General features: G+C 39.8%; 3 protein-coding genes across 3 annotated transcripts; 1 reads left to right on the top strand and 2 right to left on the bottom strand.

Annotated features, from left to right (window-relative positions):
* The first annotated feature begins 825 nt into the window (after window positions 1-825).
* marchf1 (membrane-associated ring finger (C3HC4) 1) lies at window positions 826-4,026 on the top strand. The gene is made up of 4 exons (XM_058385220.1): window positions 826-1,426; window positions 1,505-1,685; window positions 2,640-2,796; window positions 3,197-4,026. The coding sequence occupies exons 1-4, from the start codon at window positions 852-854 to the stop codon at window positions 3,472-3,474; spliced, it is 1,191 nt and encodes a 396-aa protein (XP_058241203.1). The 5' UTR covers window positions 826-851; the 3' UTR covers window positions 3,475-4,026.
* A 448-nt stretch (window positions 4,027-4,474) lies between these two features.
* On the bottom strand, window positions 4,475-10,059 carry tma16 (translation machinery associated 16 homolog). The gene is made up of 7 exons (XM_058385221.1): window positions 9,917-10,059; window positions 9,717-9,826; window positions 7,945-7,982; window positions 7,737-7,821; window positions 6,080-6,228; window positions 5,957-5,999; window positions 4,475-4,781 (listed from the first exon to the last, which is right to left on the bottom strand). Exons 1-7 carry the CDS (start codon window positions 9,917-9,919, stop codon window positions 4,589-4,591), a joined length of 621 nt encoding a protein of 206 aa, XP_058241204.1. The 5' UTR covers window positions 9,920-10,059; the 3' UTR covers window positions 4,475-4,588.
* Window positions 10,060-12,131: 2,072 nt separating this feature from the next.
* Window positions 12,132-13,763, bottom strand: med28 (mediator complex subunit 28). The gene is made up of 4 exons (XM_058384170.1): window positions 13,581-13,763; window positions 13,213-13,279; window positions 12,793-12,905; window positions 12,132-12,531 (listed from the first exon to the last, which is right to left on the bottom strand). The coding sequence occupies exons 1-4, from the start codon at window positions 13,722-13,724 to the stop codon at window positions 12,334-12,336; spliced, it is 522 nt and encodes a 173-aa protein (XP_058240153.1). The 5' UTR covers window positions 13,725-13,763; the 3' UTR covers window positions 12,132-12,333.
* Window positions 13,764-16,190: the final 2,427 nt, after the last annotated feature.

The raw sequence follows: 16,190 nt of genomic DNA, 5'->3' as shown, positions 1-16,190 counted from the left end.
ACAAAAATAAAATAAAAAATAAAATAATATGTGAATTGTGGAGAAGACTGGATTAGAGCTAATAGCTTGGAAATAAGGCTCAAATCTGCCTCATGTATACTTTATAGATATTTCGAGATTCATAAGCCATTCAGTTCACTGAGGGCTTCTTATGTAGGCCACCATTTTTGTTTTGGGCAGCATTCGTTTGGTCTCCTCTGTGAAAGCAACCATATCATCAGATCAAGACTAGGATGTCTTTTAAGTCTGGTTACTCTCAGGATTTCTTCCTCATATCCTCTTTCCTCACCACCATCACTGCTGGCTTTGTCATTAGGGATAACTTCATATCCTGAATGTATACATTTCCTTAAATCTGTTTTGTAACAAGGTCCATCAATAAAAGCACTGTAGAAATAACATTTATTCGAACTGAACACCGTTTTCTAAGAAATGATCTACAGAAAGAGTGGCGAACATGGTGGATGAACCTGTTTTGTGTTATTAGTGTTGTCGCTAAACTGAGAACTTGTTCCGTTGTTTATTTAACTAGCTTACAAAACAAATCCCTACTGCTGATACCAACAACAGTCATGATTTTGGCCCCTTTTTGAGTAAGAAAACCTTTGTATCTTTCCTTCAGGACGGACGACAGCCGGTGTACTGTATCTGTTCCATGAGATGAATTGTATACAATTCTGTTATTTTAGGCACCCCAGGGGGCAGTACTGAGCAGTGCAGCACAACCTTTCGCCACAACTTCCTGTCAGGAAACATGCAGGTGGGTGGAGCTGAAGCTACTGAGCCATGACACTGATATCTTCATTATCTCTAAAAAAAAAAAAATGATATAAATATTTACTTGTGTGTGCATGTGTGTGTTCAGGACTGGTGACTTGTTCAGTCGTGCCCCAGATCAGAGTACACCCATCATTCCTCTAAGCCACACCCCCATCACTAAGCAACAGGTGAAGCGCCGATACCGGCGTCAACGGAAGAGCGTTGGTTGCATCGCAGAGTGTGTGGACCAATCAAAGAGCACACACACCCATAATGACTCATCTTCAGGAGACGAACACTACCACAGGGCAGCTCGATCCTGGAGCCGCGAGATAGCCCGGCGCGGGCGACGCCCACGCCTGCTCACGCACTCCCATGAGGATGAAACCCACAACCAGGACCACAAGAGGACCTCCTTAAGGTTAGAGGAGCTAAACAGCAAGTCAGCCAGTCATCTCAGAGAGAGCGAGTGTGGTATCGGAAAAGGTAGCCAGGAGGAGGAAGAGGAGGTGGAGGAGGAGGAGGAGGAGGAGCAGCCAATCACAAAGACGTATGAGGAGCAAGGATCAGGGGACGCCGATATGTCCGCTCAGAAGTACGCTGAGGTGTCCAGTCAGAACGGGACACTACAGGAAACATGCGCTGATGATGAGCCCGAAGTATGCAGGTGAGAGAAAAAAACAACAAGGAGAAAACACCGAAGCAGCATATGGAATGATGTGTTAAAGGTTTGTTGTGTGTGCAGGATCTGCCACAGTGAAGGTGACGAGGAGTGTCCTCTCATCACGCCATGCAGGTGCATCGGGAGTCTACGCTTCGTTCATCACGCCTGCCTGCACCAGTGGATCAAAAGCTCAGACACGCGCTGCTGTGAACTGTGTAAATACAACTTCGTCATGGAGACGCACCTCAAGCCCTTGCGCAAGGTCTCTTACTCAAACACACGTACGACACACACACAAACAATTACTGAGACATATCTAGGCCCCAGAGATCCGTGCTTTGAATGAATTCAAAGCTGCTGAAATTCAATGCTGCTGAATTCTCGATTCTGATTGGTCAGTATGTGGACATTATATTAACATGCTCATTCATATATGTCATGGTTTCTATTGTAACAACTTACTCTTGTACGGTGGACTGTCCACATAGACCTCCGGAATTGTTGATAGAGTAAACGTTGCTGGTTATTCAGCATGCTTGGAAGGAGTCATCAGGCTAGGCGGCTTTGAAACATGAGCTGGTGTGGGAACTTAACAGCTAAACAGGAAGTAACCATTGCATAACATTAAGTCAACGTTTAATAAATAAACGAACTGAACTCAATGCCGAAAGGGAAGTCACTTGTATGCCTAAAATGAGTTTCAAACAGGAAGGTAGCTAAGCTTTTGAAGAAAAACCTTTTCATTTCAGATGTTTTGACTTGCTAAGTTATGTTTATCTGCTGCTTACAGTGACAATCCACTCCTTCTCAAAATCTCCAGCTACTGAGAATCCTGGACAGATGGACAGACAAAACATAAAATGAAGACATAGCATTGTTGTGAAGGAAATGACTTCGGGCTGTACCATTGTAGAAGAATTAATTACATGGGGTTATAGTAATATTATTGATCCTACTGAAAAGAAGGAGCACTTAACCACACAAGTGACAATCAGATCTTGCTTAGTCAGCACTTCTTTGTTCGAGGGACATTTTTCAAAACCGAATGGTTTAAACCCTCAAACTTATTTCCCCGTGAATTTAAATGGTTCATTCCCATTGGGTTTAATAAGACGTGTGAAGACGTTCTGCTGCAAATCAGCTTCTTCATTGGGAAAAGCAAAGTTGTAGCTTATTTCTGCTGTATTTACTCATCCAGACTTTCTCTCTCTCAAAGTGGGAGAACTTGCATCTGTCTACAAATGAGCGCAGGAGGATCTTCTGCTCAGTGATCTTTCACCTGGTGGCTGTGGCATGTGTCACCTGGTCCCTTTATATCTTGGCTATCATGGACCATGCTACTGAAGGAGTACAGCCAGGCAAAGAGCACAATGGTCAAATCACACACGAAGTATTATTTATACCACAACATGTTCATTTTTTCCCCATTACATTATAAAACTATAATTCAAATCAGGCTTATGCTTAATTTCTTAAATATGTTATCATTTCTATAGCAACTGCCTCTAAGGATGATGCTTGATATCATCTAAGGCTAATAATAGAAGAATTTAAAAAGGGATTTTCCAGCCTATATTCTTAAGTATGCACCCTTCATGAAAATGAGCTGAAAGTAAGGAGATGTTTATTACACACTTATGGAAGGAGTCTCCAGTGTCTCAAATCCAGGCATTGCATGATCTTGTGTTGTGGATTATTTTACTGTAACAGCATGACTTCATGTCATTATGCGGGTGTCTTACTGTAGCTGTGTTCTTCTCGGATACGTTGCAGGACCGCTGGAGTGGCTGTTCTGGACCAAGCTTGGCATTGTGGCCCTCAGCGTGGTGTCAGGCCTCTTCTTCATGTACATCCAGTGCAAAGTTTACCTCAACCTGTGGAGGCGCCTGAAGGCTTTTAACCGCGTCATCTTCGTGCACAACTGCCCAGATTCGGTGTGTCACGGAGCTGAAAAGGCCACGCCCCCTCACGAGGTTCCCACCCACCAGACCCAAACAAACGTTCCCTGTCCTGCCCTGGAAGGAGGAAGTGCAGAGGCGGAACCTGTCTGAGGTTCTATTCAGATAGTGGTTCAAGGGAAAAGAACTGGATACGAACACAACTAAGACTATATAAAATCGGATTATTTCTATGTCTAATTGACCACTTTTACATATCAAGAACTAGGATTCTGAAAATCAGTATTAAGTACAAATACTGAACAAACTTAAAGCCACTGATCATCATTAGAGGAAAAAGACCCTTTTGTTTGGTTGGTGCTCCATGGACATGTCTTATAGATGAGATTTTCTTAACCATGATTATAGTTTTCAGCGACAGACTTTTATTCTTTAAAAATTATTTCAAATCAATTAAACTGGTGAAAATATATATATATATTTTGGAATGGTTTCAATGCTAATTTTTATCTTTAGATCCTTATTACCGGTTCTGTTTTATAGTATAATATTAAAGATGGCTGCTTATGTCTATTGTGATGTTTTGATGTTTCCACACGCTTGACTGGATCATCTCTTCATGTAAAAATCATGACTGAAACAAGGGATCTGTTGTCTTAACACTAAAGTCAATTACTTGACTTGATTGAAATGAGGCAGTCCTGCATTCGATTACAATTAAGACGCTATGATCCATCACCTTCATCCAGGAATCTCAAAACAGAGTCCGTGACCTTTCTTAAACATGGTTGTAGTATTTGTTATTGCTTTGTTCACATTTGTTAAAAACTCTCAATGGGAGTTCATTTAAAAAAAAAAAAAACATTATAATTAAGAGTTGGACAAAATGCAGATATCATTTAAAAAAAAAAAAAAGAAATGTGAGCAAAAATCTAACAAGTTCAGGAAAAAGATTCCTGAATTTCTTCAGGAGCATAATTTTTTAAAAATGCCCAGACTACTAATTCTTCTAACACTGTTATGGTCTTTTATAAGAAACAGTTCTTTCAGAAAAAGGACAAAAACGCTTGCATGAAACATGAACCTGAACCCAAGTATGCAAGATAGGAACAGATCAGTTATAACAGAAATCAAACACTATAGTACATCTAACTGTAGTGAATTAAATAGTTTTTTATTTTAAAATGGACATAGCAGCACCACATCACCCCAATCCACACACACACAGTACCAGTCATCCACACTGAACAAATCACTCTGTTTAGTATCATGCTTCATCCTCCAAAAGCTCTGCATCCGAGTCCTCATCCACTTCATCCTCCTCCTCCTCCTCCTCTTCCTCACATGCCTCATCTTCAGCATGTGTCTCTTGCACTGCAGTGTGTTTTTTCTCCAGTCCTTTGGCTGAAACATTGCGCATCTTGACGTTGGGCAGTTTTTTCAGGTCACCGTCCCACTCTCTGTCAAATAACAATCAAAAAGTTTGAGCTACTCTCCAGATCTCTGTTACACCAAGACATTTCTGTTGCACGACGTACACTATACTGCCAAAAGTTTTGGGATGTCTGCCTTCCACCCTTTGCAGCTATAACAGCATCAACTCTTCTCTTCTCTTCAGGATTTCCACAAAGTTTAGGAGTGTGTTTATGGGAATTCCACTAGAAGCACATTTGTGAGGTCAGGCACTGATGTTGGACGAGAAGGTCTGGCTCACAGTCTCCGCTCTAATTCATCCCAAAGGTGTTCTATCAGGTTGAGGTCAGGACTCCGGAACACCAAACTCACTCATCCATGTCTTTATGGACCTTGCTTTGGTCACTGGTGTGCAGTCATGTTGGAACAGGAAGCGGTCATCCCCAAACTGTTCCCACAAAGTTGGGAGCATAAAATTGTCCAAAAATGTCTTGGTATGAAGCTGAAGAATTAAGAGTTCCTTTCACTGGAACTAAGGGGCCGAGCCCAACCCCTGAAAAACAACACCTGAATTCAAGGATTTGGAGGGGTGTCCCAAAACCTTTGGCAATATAAGTGTACGTTTTTTGTCAGAAAAACCAGACACTTTCCATCCTGAGGTTTTTATATATGTGGTGTGTTCCAGAATTATTTGCACAAATCATGAACATGAGGGGAAAAAAAGATAGATTTTTTATCTTTGCATACCCCCCCACCCCCGACAAACACAAAAAGTACTGCAATTGTTTCCACTCAATTTCCCATTTTCCTGCAAAGAAATGAAAACTTTATGAAAGGTTCTTTACATTTACTTAAAATAAAAAAATTGTACTTTCCTTGGTCCAGCTTAAAAAATAAATCTTTCCAAGTTTGTCCATAGAAAAAGCTGTACTTTGAATTTACTTTGAGTATAGTATAGAGTATAATTTTCAAGGGTGGATTTATTTAGAAAAAGCATAAGTAGACTGTCCTTAGTGGGGAAAAAAATATCAGCTTTTACTGGATGGTCAAACAAGTGAAAGAAATTTTGATTCAGAATGCTTTATTACACCAAAGTTCTCTTAGTGAACTTTTGAATGGAGAATATTTCAGCTTATTTTTCTTGCAGAGTGCCAATACTTCTGGAAGGTACTGTAATGAATGTGTTACCTTGCCCATTTGATGTTAAGTTAAATGTTCTCACCTGAACGTCTTTAAATGTTTGCTGTTGATTATATCCGGGATTTCTGTGAAACAAAGAAAGCTGTTAAGAAAAAGAGAGATCTCTGGGCCTTTGGATGGATGATAAATATGAGAGATCACCCACCGAAGCCTCTCCCCTCATACTGGGCTCGCTCTCTTTCCATCGTCTGCTTTATGACGGTCTCTCTGGAAAAGTGCTGTCGCCCCTGACGCCCTTTAATGCTGTTGGCCAGCTCGATTTGCTCCAATTCGCTATCGAAGCGATGCAGATACCTGAATAACAGAGCGAACGTTAGCATCAGCTGCTACCGAGAAGAAATTACTCTAAATCATGAGGTCCGGTGAGATCTCATGGTGTCTGCAGGCATCTTCAAGTACATCTTATTAAAGACTTTTTAGTGTGAGAAAGTTTCAAACTAAGTGTTTCGTCAAGTAGATTTTCTTCAGATCCTTCACGGAGTTATCCGAGAAACAGTAAGCACTCTTTACAAACGTGGTGAAGAGAAAAGCATCTCAGGACACACAACATTAAGGTGGATGAGCTACAACAACATCTAATCCTGTTACTCAGGAACGGAAATCTAAATCTAAATCAGGCACTGGACTGGAAGAAGACCAAGCGACGTTTCAACAAATGTGTACAGGTGTTTCTAATAAAGTGGCGATGAGTGCCATGCAGGTTTCATACTAGCATCGTTTAAAACTTCTGAACTTCTTTTTCTGTGGAAAAACACTGGTATAGGATTGTTAGGGTTTCTGTGCATGTGAGAAATAACATGAAACTGCAGAAACCAGTTACACACCTCACGAGTGTTAGCTAGTACAGTTAGCTGGCTAGCTTTTTGCTAATTTGCAAGTTTTCTGATATTCAGTCAAAAAAACAAACACAAGAAGGGCTTTCATGAAGGGGTCCATGTTTTTCCACCACATTTCATCACTGAATCGTTTGAAATCTATTTAGCATTTGAATCTTTTAGCATTTGAATCATTCATCATTTGGAATCACATATCATTTAAATCTGTTAGCATGTGAACCATTTATCATTCGGAATAATTTATAATTTGAATCTTCTAGCATTTGAATCTCATGAAGGGGTCCATGTTTTTCCACCACATTTTAGCACTGACACATTTGAAATCATTTTGCGTTTGAATCGTTTGTAATTTGAATCTTTGATCATTTGAATCATTTATCATTTAAATCTTTTAGCATTTGAAATCATTTACCATTTGGAATCGCATATCATTTGAATCTTGTAGCATTTGAATCACTTATCATTTTAAATCATTTATCATTTCAATCTTCTAGCATTTGAATCTTTTCGGATTTGAATAATTTATCAGTTGAATCATTTATCATTTGAATCTTTTCGGACTTGAATCATTTATCATTTTAAATAATTTATCATTTGAATCTTTCAGCATTTGGAATCATTTATCATTTGAATCTTCTAGCATTTGAATCTTTTCAGATTTGATTAATTTATCATTTGAATCATTTATCATTTGAATCTTTTTTTAGCATTTGGAATCATTCATCATTTGAATCTTCTAGCATCTGAATCATTTCGGATTTGAATCATTTATCAATTGAATCATTTATCATTTGAATCTTCTAGCATTTGAATCATTTATCAATTGAATCTAGCATTTGAATCTTTTTGGATTCGAATCATTTATCAATTGAATCATTTATCGTTTGAATCTTCTAGCATTTGAATCGCTGGAATAAGTCTCTTTTAACATATCAATATCAACAATAATTTAAAAGCGACTCTTACCTCTCAATGATTTCACACGCTTCTTGTTTGGAATATTCTAACTTTCCGGAGTCCAACTGACTTTGGAACCACAAAAGTTTGTCCCCTGTGAATGGACCAGGACAGGAAAAAATTTTTTTAAACTCTTACTAAACCATAATGATTTTTAGCAAACTGTAAGATTAACACAGCTGGAAAAAAAACAAACAGCTGGCTACCAAATACTTACTGATTAAATTTAAACGCAGGGCCTTTTCACTTTTCCACCTGGAAAATAAAAATATATACACGCATAAAAAAGTGTGAAACTAAAGAAACAAACAATTCACAATAATACAAGAAAAAAACAGAGAAATACCTTATTAGTGAAGGTATTTGTGTAATAAATTGACGAGTCATATACTCTTAACATACACCAATCAGGCATAACATTATGACCACCTGCCTAATATTATATTGGTCCCCTTTTTTGATGCCAAAACAGCCCTGACCCATCATGCATTGTGCATTTTGGCACCTTTCTATCAGAACCAGCATTAACTTCTTCAGCAGTCTGAGCAACAGTAGCTCGTCTGTTGGATCGGATCACACGGACCAGCCTTCGCTCCCCACGTGCATCAATGAGCCTTGGCCGCCCATGACCCTGTCACCGGTTCACCACTGTTCCTTCCTTGGACCACTTTTGATAGATACTGACCACTGCAGACCAGGAACACCCCACAAGAGCTGCAGTTTTGGAGATGCTCTGATCCAGTGGTCACAATTTGTTCCTTCATCAAACTCGCTCAAATCCTTACACTTGTCAATTTTTCCTGCTTCTAACACATCAACTTTGAGAAGAAAATGCTCACTTGCTGCCTAATATATCCCACCCGCTAACAGGTGCCATGATGAGGAGATCATCAGTCTTATTCACTTCACCTCTCAGTGCTCATAATGTTATGGCTGATCGGTGTAAGTGTGGATTATAACGAAATGGCTATTTATTTTAGGTTATGTGAGAAGATAGGTGCATGGAATCAGCATGTCTTATAATACACAAATACAACAACAAAACAACAACACATCACTGCAAGTCGCCAGTAGGCGTTCCTACTACTGGTTGCCATGACAATAACATTTCTCAGTGAGTGGCACCACTTAACATTCCATTTGACATCAAAACAGTTTCCTTGCCGCTAAAAGAAATCATTCTTGATAGAAAGTGTAATACGTGTGATAATTTCTTCACTGTCATTGGTAGTCACTGTAACAAGTCGCTGCACAATTCCATAAAATTAAACTTTTCTCAACATTGATGTGGCCACACCCACATCAACGTTCGCACATTTCACTGGAGCTCTCCGGGTCGCTTTGCCGCAGAAGACTCAATAGCATCTTTGTTCATGGGGAATGAAGAGGCTGTGGGATTATAGTTTACTTATTTGCTATAGTAAGAAACACCGTAATAAGTATCTCAACGAGTTAAAAGAATCTCTCAGGAGACAGCCGTGGACAGAGCCACTTGGGGACTATAACACCGTCACGAATCTGCCGTTACATCGGTCAGCTTGTGACAGCAAGGAATTAGTGTCTATAATGAATTCAGAAACTACACTGACCTAATAGTTCCTCATGGGCCATTGATTGCTGTTACAGAAAGGATAATAATCAGTTACATAATTTACTGTCCAGTGTCACCCAAATGAGGATGAAGTTCCCTTCTGAGTGTGGTTCCTCTCATGGTTTCTTCCTCACATCATCACAGGGAGTTTTTGCCTCAGGCTTGCTCACTAGGGATAAAAATTTATTTTTTGCTCCTTTCTCTGTTTCTCTACTTCTGTAAAACTGCTTTGAGACAATATCCATTGTAAAAGGACTGACTTTTTTTTACACCTATATTCTGACTACAATTACTAATAACAAATCCACCTGACTTTTGTTTTTTAAGCAGATGTTATCTTGTGTCCTGCGCTTTAGCAAGACAGCACATTAAAAACAGTGCACTAAACACACACGTACTTTTCTCTTCTCTCCTGTTTGATAGCTGATCTGGCCAAACACGCCGCTTTTCTGCTATAAGGATGGATCACCTTCTTCTCCACCGCGTTTTTTCCTTTTTGTGCTTTCGGCTGTAAATCAAAATAAAATACGATTTAACTCGCGCCCATAGTGTTGTCTTAAAACATCAATATATAAATGTATCATATAAGCACACTTACCATGTCTGCTGCTGAAAGTTTGAGCCGCTTGATTGCACGTGTGTTGTTCCTCACATATCGGTCCGTCTGTGTTTTCGGCCCCAAATGTTCACGTGCGGACACAAAAGGTTCCGCCTAACGAAAAGGGCAGGGCGCAGCTAGCTAGTGGATTTATTTCTTTCATTTAGTGTTATTTATTTGTCACGTTATATACTTGCAGTGAAATGAAAATATAACATATATTCTCAGTGTCAGGGTTTATGAGACCAAACATCTGCACCTCTGAACAGCTAAAAAATCTCCTTCGCACGTTAGCATGAAGGTCACGTGACCATGACTTATAGCATATGAAGCCTTTATTATCACCACACATACATTACAGCACTGTGGAATTCTTTTCTTCCCATATCCCAGATGATTTGGGGTCAGAGTACAGGGGCAGCTATGTTACAGCACCCCTGGAGCAAAGAGGGTTAAAAGGGCTCCATTGCCCAACAGTGGAGGTTGGTGGGGGTGGGGCTTGAACCCAAATCCTCCCATCAACAACCCAGAGCCTTAACCACTTGTGCAAGACAACACAAGACCAGAACTGGGGAATTCACACAGACAGATCTCACCATTATTAATAAAAACCAATGTTAAGTTTATGTGCATAAACAACAGCAGTGACAAGCTTGGGGAAGTCAAAACATACCTTCTCATACCTCTGCAGTGCCTTAAACACAGATGAGAGATAGACACAGACATCCAGGCAAGAAAAGGGAATGCAAAGACAGCTTTTCTGACTCGTAAACCCCAAGACAAAAGCAAAGAACATCAAGATCTACACGTTTAATCCAAGCGTCTATCTATCTATCTATCTATCTATCTATCTATCTATCTAGACAACAACTACATCAAAAAGCGAGCACAGGCTCATGCTGGTATTAACTGCACTTGATTTTCTTAAGGTGAAAGACCACCTTCAGGATCATTTCATCATTTATGTTAAAATGAAATATGGGTTTAGTTGTTTAGTGGCCCAGTAGGATAAGTGCTTATAGTGACCTATAAACTTCTTGCTGGGTGTCTAAAATATCAGAGTTTATTTGGTCATGGTTTTGTGGAGCTTATGAAAGTTGAATAGATTGAGAAAGAGGCATAAAAGCGAAAAAATACATACTACTGTAAACCACTGAATATTGCCTGAAGTTGGAGTTTGTAGGCAAACATGCAACGTGATGGACACGTGAAGTAACGTGTGATTAAAGCTAAGAATGTGTGATTAAAAATCTATAGCTTCGCAACACAATGCACCCACAGCTAAAAATGAAGCTTTGAATAAGATACTGTATTTGCACTAACATCATTTCTCTACAGCTCCTTCCACAGCCAATCATTTGTTTTCTCTCTTAATCATTCTCTCCCTCTTCCATAATTTTGTTCTTATTCATTATCCAACTTTTGCCCTTTCATCCTTCACCATCCTTGTCTCTAATCAATATCTCTTGATTTTGTCAGCACTTTCTTGTCTGCTTTTGCCCTTTTCTTTCATCTGATATGCTCCTGAGAGAGAGAGAGAGAGAGAGAGAGAGAGAGAGAGAGAGAAAGAATATAGCAGGTCACATCACTTACATTTTGCTTCTAAGACGAGACTGAACTGGTTTAGGTGTATTTTTGGGTGTTATTCAAGGAGACAGTCATCGTTAAAAGTCACTTTGTAGGACACTACTATTCAGGGAACAGCTTTTTAAGAGAGCACAATCTCCATGACATTTTGGACCATATTAATGGCAGGCTTGTAGACAAGAAAATGCTAGGAGGAAGAAAACAAGAGTTTGGTATTGATTTATTTGGAGCTTATTTTCATTTTTATTCAAAAACATAAAAACAGTCCATTCACAACTATAGCTATAGAACAACTGTGAGGTATTCATTGAAAATTTAGAGCTGTGCTCTGACCGCAGCTTAATAATAAGCTGGAATATGCAAAAATCCTTCAAGAATTTCCCTCATGGGATCAACAGTTTCTGTTCTTTCTATCTATCTATCTATCTATCTATCTATCTATCTATCTATCTATCTATCTATCTGTTTAATTGCTTTCCTACAAAAGCCTGACATGAAGCATTTTATTCCTCATGTAAATCTGTTTTTGTCCTTTTTTCATTGAAACCCCCAGAAAGCCCAATTTCTCATGAGGAAAAAGTGAATGTTTCTAGAATTTCAGTTCTAATAATAACACAAGACACACAAATTACAAAATGTAGACATTTATTCTACACAATACGAAAAGACAAAACATCCACTCGTAAACCTGAATGTATTTATCAGAATAAATCCCTCTTGCAGGTTTTAATTACTATCCAGACTGTGAATGATTACAAGAGCACTGGATTAACACAAGCATCCAGACATCAAACACTAAAATAATCCACACACACAATGACAGGCACTGCTCAGTTGGGTTTCATGGGAGCGGGCAGGTTGGCCGAGGCTTGCTCTAAAAAGGCCAGTGGCCCCTGCGGTAGATCCGTTGGCTTTTTGTGCTGGACGTTAATGTCCTCCAGCACCTGCTGCCAGTGATGAATCTTGGTCAGGTGCTTCTGGATCAGCATTTCCTTCCTCTGGAGCTCGTTCCTCAATTCTGATATGTCCTGCATCACGTAATTCACGCGTACCAAAAGGTCAGAACAAGGGAGGGGAAAAGAAATCATTACTAACCTCATGTTACATATAGTTCAAACAACATTATAAACATTTTGTGTGTATAAATAAATAAATAAATAAATAAATAACCTCCACATGCTGAGGTCTAAAGATTGTCAGACACAGCAACAGTTACCAAGGAGACCAGGCTTAGCGACGAATCGATTACTTTGTGCAAGTGCAGGATATGGAAGCAGAATGAAACCTACCTCTTTCTCCACCTGCTCTGGTTTCTGTACTGAGAGCTGTAGCCTCTTTTGAAGGAAAAAGCATTCAGTCTGTCTGGCTACATCAAGAAACTTCTGAATGCACTGGTCAACCCCTTTAAAAACACACAAACACACAATTATGACTCTTTTTCCACCCAGGCTCAGCTAGCCAGTAACATCTGTCCTATCACAGCTGTATGTTACGACTGCGGCCTTACAGGTAAAGGATTCTATCATGAAAACACTTTTCCATGTTTGAAATACACAGGGGGTGGAAATTGCATGTTCACTTAAAAAGAGTCGACTCAATGAGCCGACTCGTTCGCAAACGAGTCTCAAGTTCCTTTTGACTGCTAATCAGGATTATGGGGGAATATAATCCATTGGAGATTAGTATGAGAATAGTCTGTTATGTTTCACCTGTTCTGATTTCCTCTTGGTCTGTCCCGTTCACATAATCTTGACTGACTAAAGATGCAAAACATGCCTGTGGAAGAAAAACACCGACACAATATACACTTTCAGTGAAAAATGGTCCATTTGCACGAACACCAAGGAAACAACACATACACAACACGCTTTGTTTTAATTTCCGGACTCATTCAAAACATAGTCTTCTGGGATTAAAGCCCATAAATATCTGTTAGACAGAGCTGTCAGGCTTAACTCTATGAATTATTATTATTATTATTATTATTATGGTTTAGCTAACTAGCTAGCGCAAGCCTGCTACTAGCTACACGCTAATTCATTCTCAACATCACCAGAAGTCCAAAATGCGTCCTTACTTCGAAAGAAGCTTCCAGATCATCCACTAAAGTATTGCCTGAAGTTCTTGGTCCCGAAGCTCCGGGACCGGGAAGAGGAGGATGAGCGCCGGGAGGCTGCTGCTGTTGTTGTCCCGGGAACATTCCACCCATGGAGGACGCCATCTTGGACTTTTGTTTTGTCTTCTGTTTGCTGTTTCTTTGCGCATTCACTGCCCCTAGCGGCTGTTTAGTGTACAGCTCCCACAGTGAACATAGCATATTTAATGAATTGTCTTCAGGCATATGGTCAGTGTACTGCCCCCTAGCGGATATTGCGTGTACTGACACCTAGTGTACTGCTGCTAAGCGATATTTTTAGTGTATTGGCGACTACAGGATATATTGTATACTGCTATCTTTATTTATATATCTTATTTATTTATTTGTTTGTTCGTTGAACTGAATGTATTACAAAAGTGTTCCTTCTAGAAATATTATTTAAACAGAAGCGCAGTTAATTCACCATTTAATAGAACAAGACATTTTTTGCCTACAATTTGTAGTTAGCTACACTATATTACCAAAAGTTTTGGGACACCCCTCCAAATCCTTGACTTCAGGTATTGTTTTTCAGGGGTTAGGCTCGGCCCCTTCCAGTGAAAGGAACTCAACTCCATAGAACATCTTTGGGATGAATTAGAGTGGAGACTGTGAGCCAGACCTTCTCGTCCAACATCAGTGCCTGACCTCACAAATGCACTTCAAGAGGAATGGTCAGAAATTCCCATAAACATACTCCTAAACCTTGTGGAAAGCCTGAAGAGAAGAGTTGAAGGTGTTATAGCTGCAAAGGGCGGGACAACTCCATATTACATTCATGTTCATGCAAAGGCAGACGTCCCAGTTTTGGTCTGGCTCACAGTCTCTGCTCAAATTCATCCAAAAAGTGTTCTATCAGGTTGAAGTCAGGACTCTGTGAAGTTCCTCCACACCAAACTCACTCATCCATCTCTTTATGGACCTTGCTTTGGTCACTGGTGTGCAGTCATGTTGGAACAGGAAGCGGTCATCCCCAAACTGTTCCCACAAAGTTGGGAGCATAAAATTGTCCAAAAATGTCTTGGTATGAAGCTGAAGAATTAAGAGTTCCTTTCACTGGAACTAAGGGGCCGAGCCTAACCCCTGAAAAACAACACCTGAACTCAATGATTTGGAGGGAGGGGTGTCCTAAAACATTTGCCAAGTTAGGAACACCCACAAGAGCCGTGAACACAGGGTGCGTGTTGATCGGTCCACCAGCAGAGGGCGACATTGCAGCGTGAACACTAGCAAAGGTTAATTTTTTTACTTTTACAATCGATTTATATTAAACATTATAACATGCATATAGAAATATATCTATATATAACTGACAATAAAGGCAACTTTTTAAATATTGTACAAATAATGAAATCCAGTGTTCTCGTACAAAGCTTCCAATAAAGACAACAACAACAAGGTACCTGATTCCAGACGTTACACTGTCTACATTCGAGCATATATAAGTCTAACATGACACAAACGCATATAATTAACATCAGTTTACATAATGAAATGAAATTAAGTGATGTGATAACAGTTTCCTCTCCGACTTCCTTGGGTGTATTTGATTACTAAATTTAATCAGTCCTTTACCGTAAGCATTTATTACTTCATTGCAAATATGTAGATAATATTTTGTGAAGACAATGATAAAAATAGGCTTAGCAGATGTCGGTTACATCTTTATACACACACACACACAGAACCACGTCTCAAGTAATTATTTAACTTTGAGTATGGCCCCATAAATTATTCCATCATTACAACTGACCTTGAATCAGTGGATCAGAAGGAGGCGTGTCCTCAGCTCAGACAGACAGGAAGTGCCATTCACATCTAGAAGTTCACTGACATTTTCAGTTGCAGATATTGACCCACAACGAGGCACGCTGTCAGTATAGTCGACAAATTTAAATGACGGGAAATCCCTCAACTATGCATGCAGGGTTTAGGGCTCTAATTGTTTATGACAGGAAATCTATAAACTCACCTTCATGGCAGATTTCTGGCAAGAAACGATCTGTACCCAGGAGAGCACAGGATGCAGGGAGTGTAGTTTTTGTAATGTGTCCTTGCTGACAAGCTGGCCGTGCTAGACAAGATACTGATGTGCTGTTTCAGATGCAATTTGGGAAAAAGTACATGAAAGTGCTCTTATCTATCAGCTTATCCTGCACTCTCAGAGACAATGAAGCCAAACTGTACCTTTCTTTGTCACTGGGGTGGTACTCTCTAGGGGACATCTTTTGTATTTTTATGATCTTTTACCTGCGAGGGTGCATGTAGCTTTTAGAGTAACAGGACGGTGTATCTGTAGTCCTTCAAGTCTAATTACATGAAATCCATCTATCTATTTTCTGTACCACATGGTCGCAGGGGTCCTGGGAACTCAGGGCACAATGCAGGGGACACCCTGGATGGGACACCAAACTCAATGTGGTCTGGTGCTAGACAGGTCAGTTTCAGAAAATGCAGAAACTCTCACACAGCAGATCTCTGGGACAGGTTAGAGGAGATTGGCCATACTGATTTAAGCTGCCAAGAGCAACATATCAAACCATGATGGGG

This window comes from Hemibagrus wyckioides, linkage group LG29 (genome assembly GCF_019097595.1).
Source record: "Hemibagrus wyckioides isolate EC202008001 linkage group LG29, SWU_Hwy_1.0, whole genome shotgun sequence".
In the NCBI taxonomy this organism is placed as follows: Eukaryota; Metazoa; Chordata; class Actinopteri; order Siluriformes; family Bagridae; genus Hemibagrus; species Hemibagrus wyckioides.
This window is presented reverse-complemented; position numbering and strand designations above follow the sequence as displayed.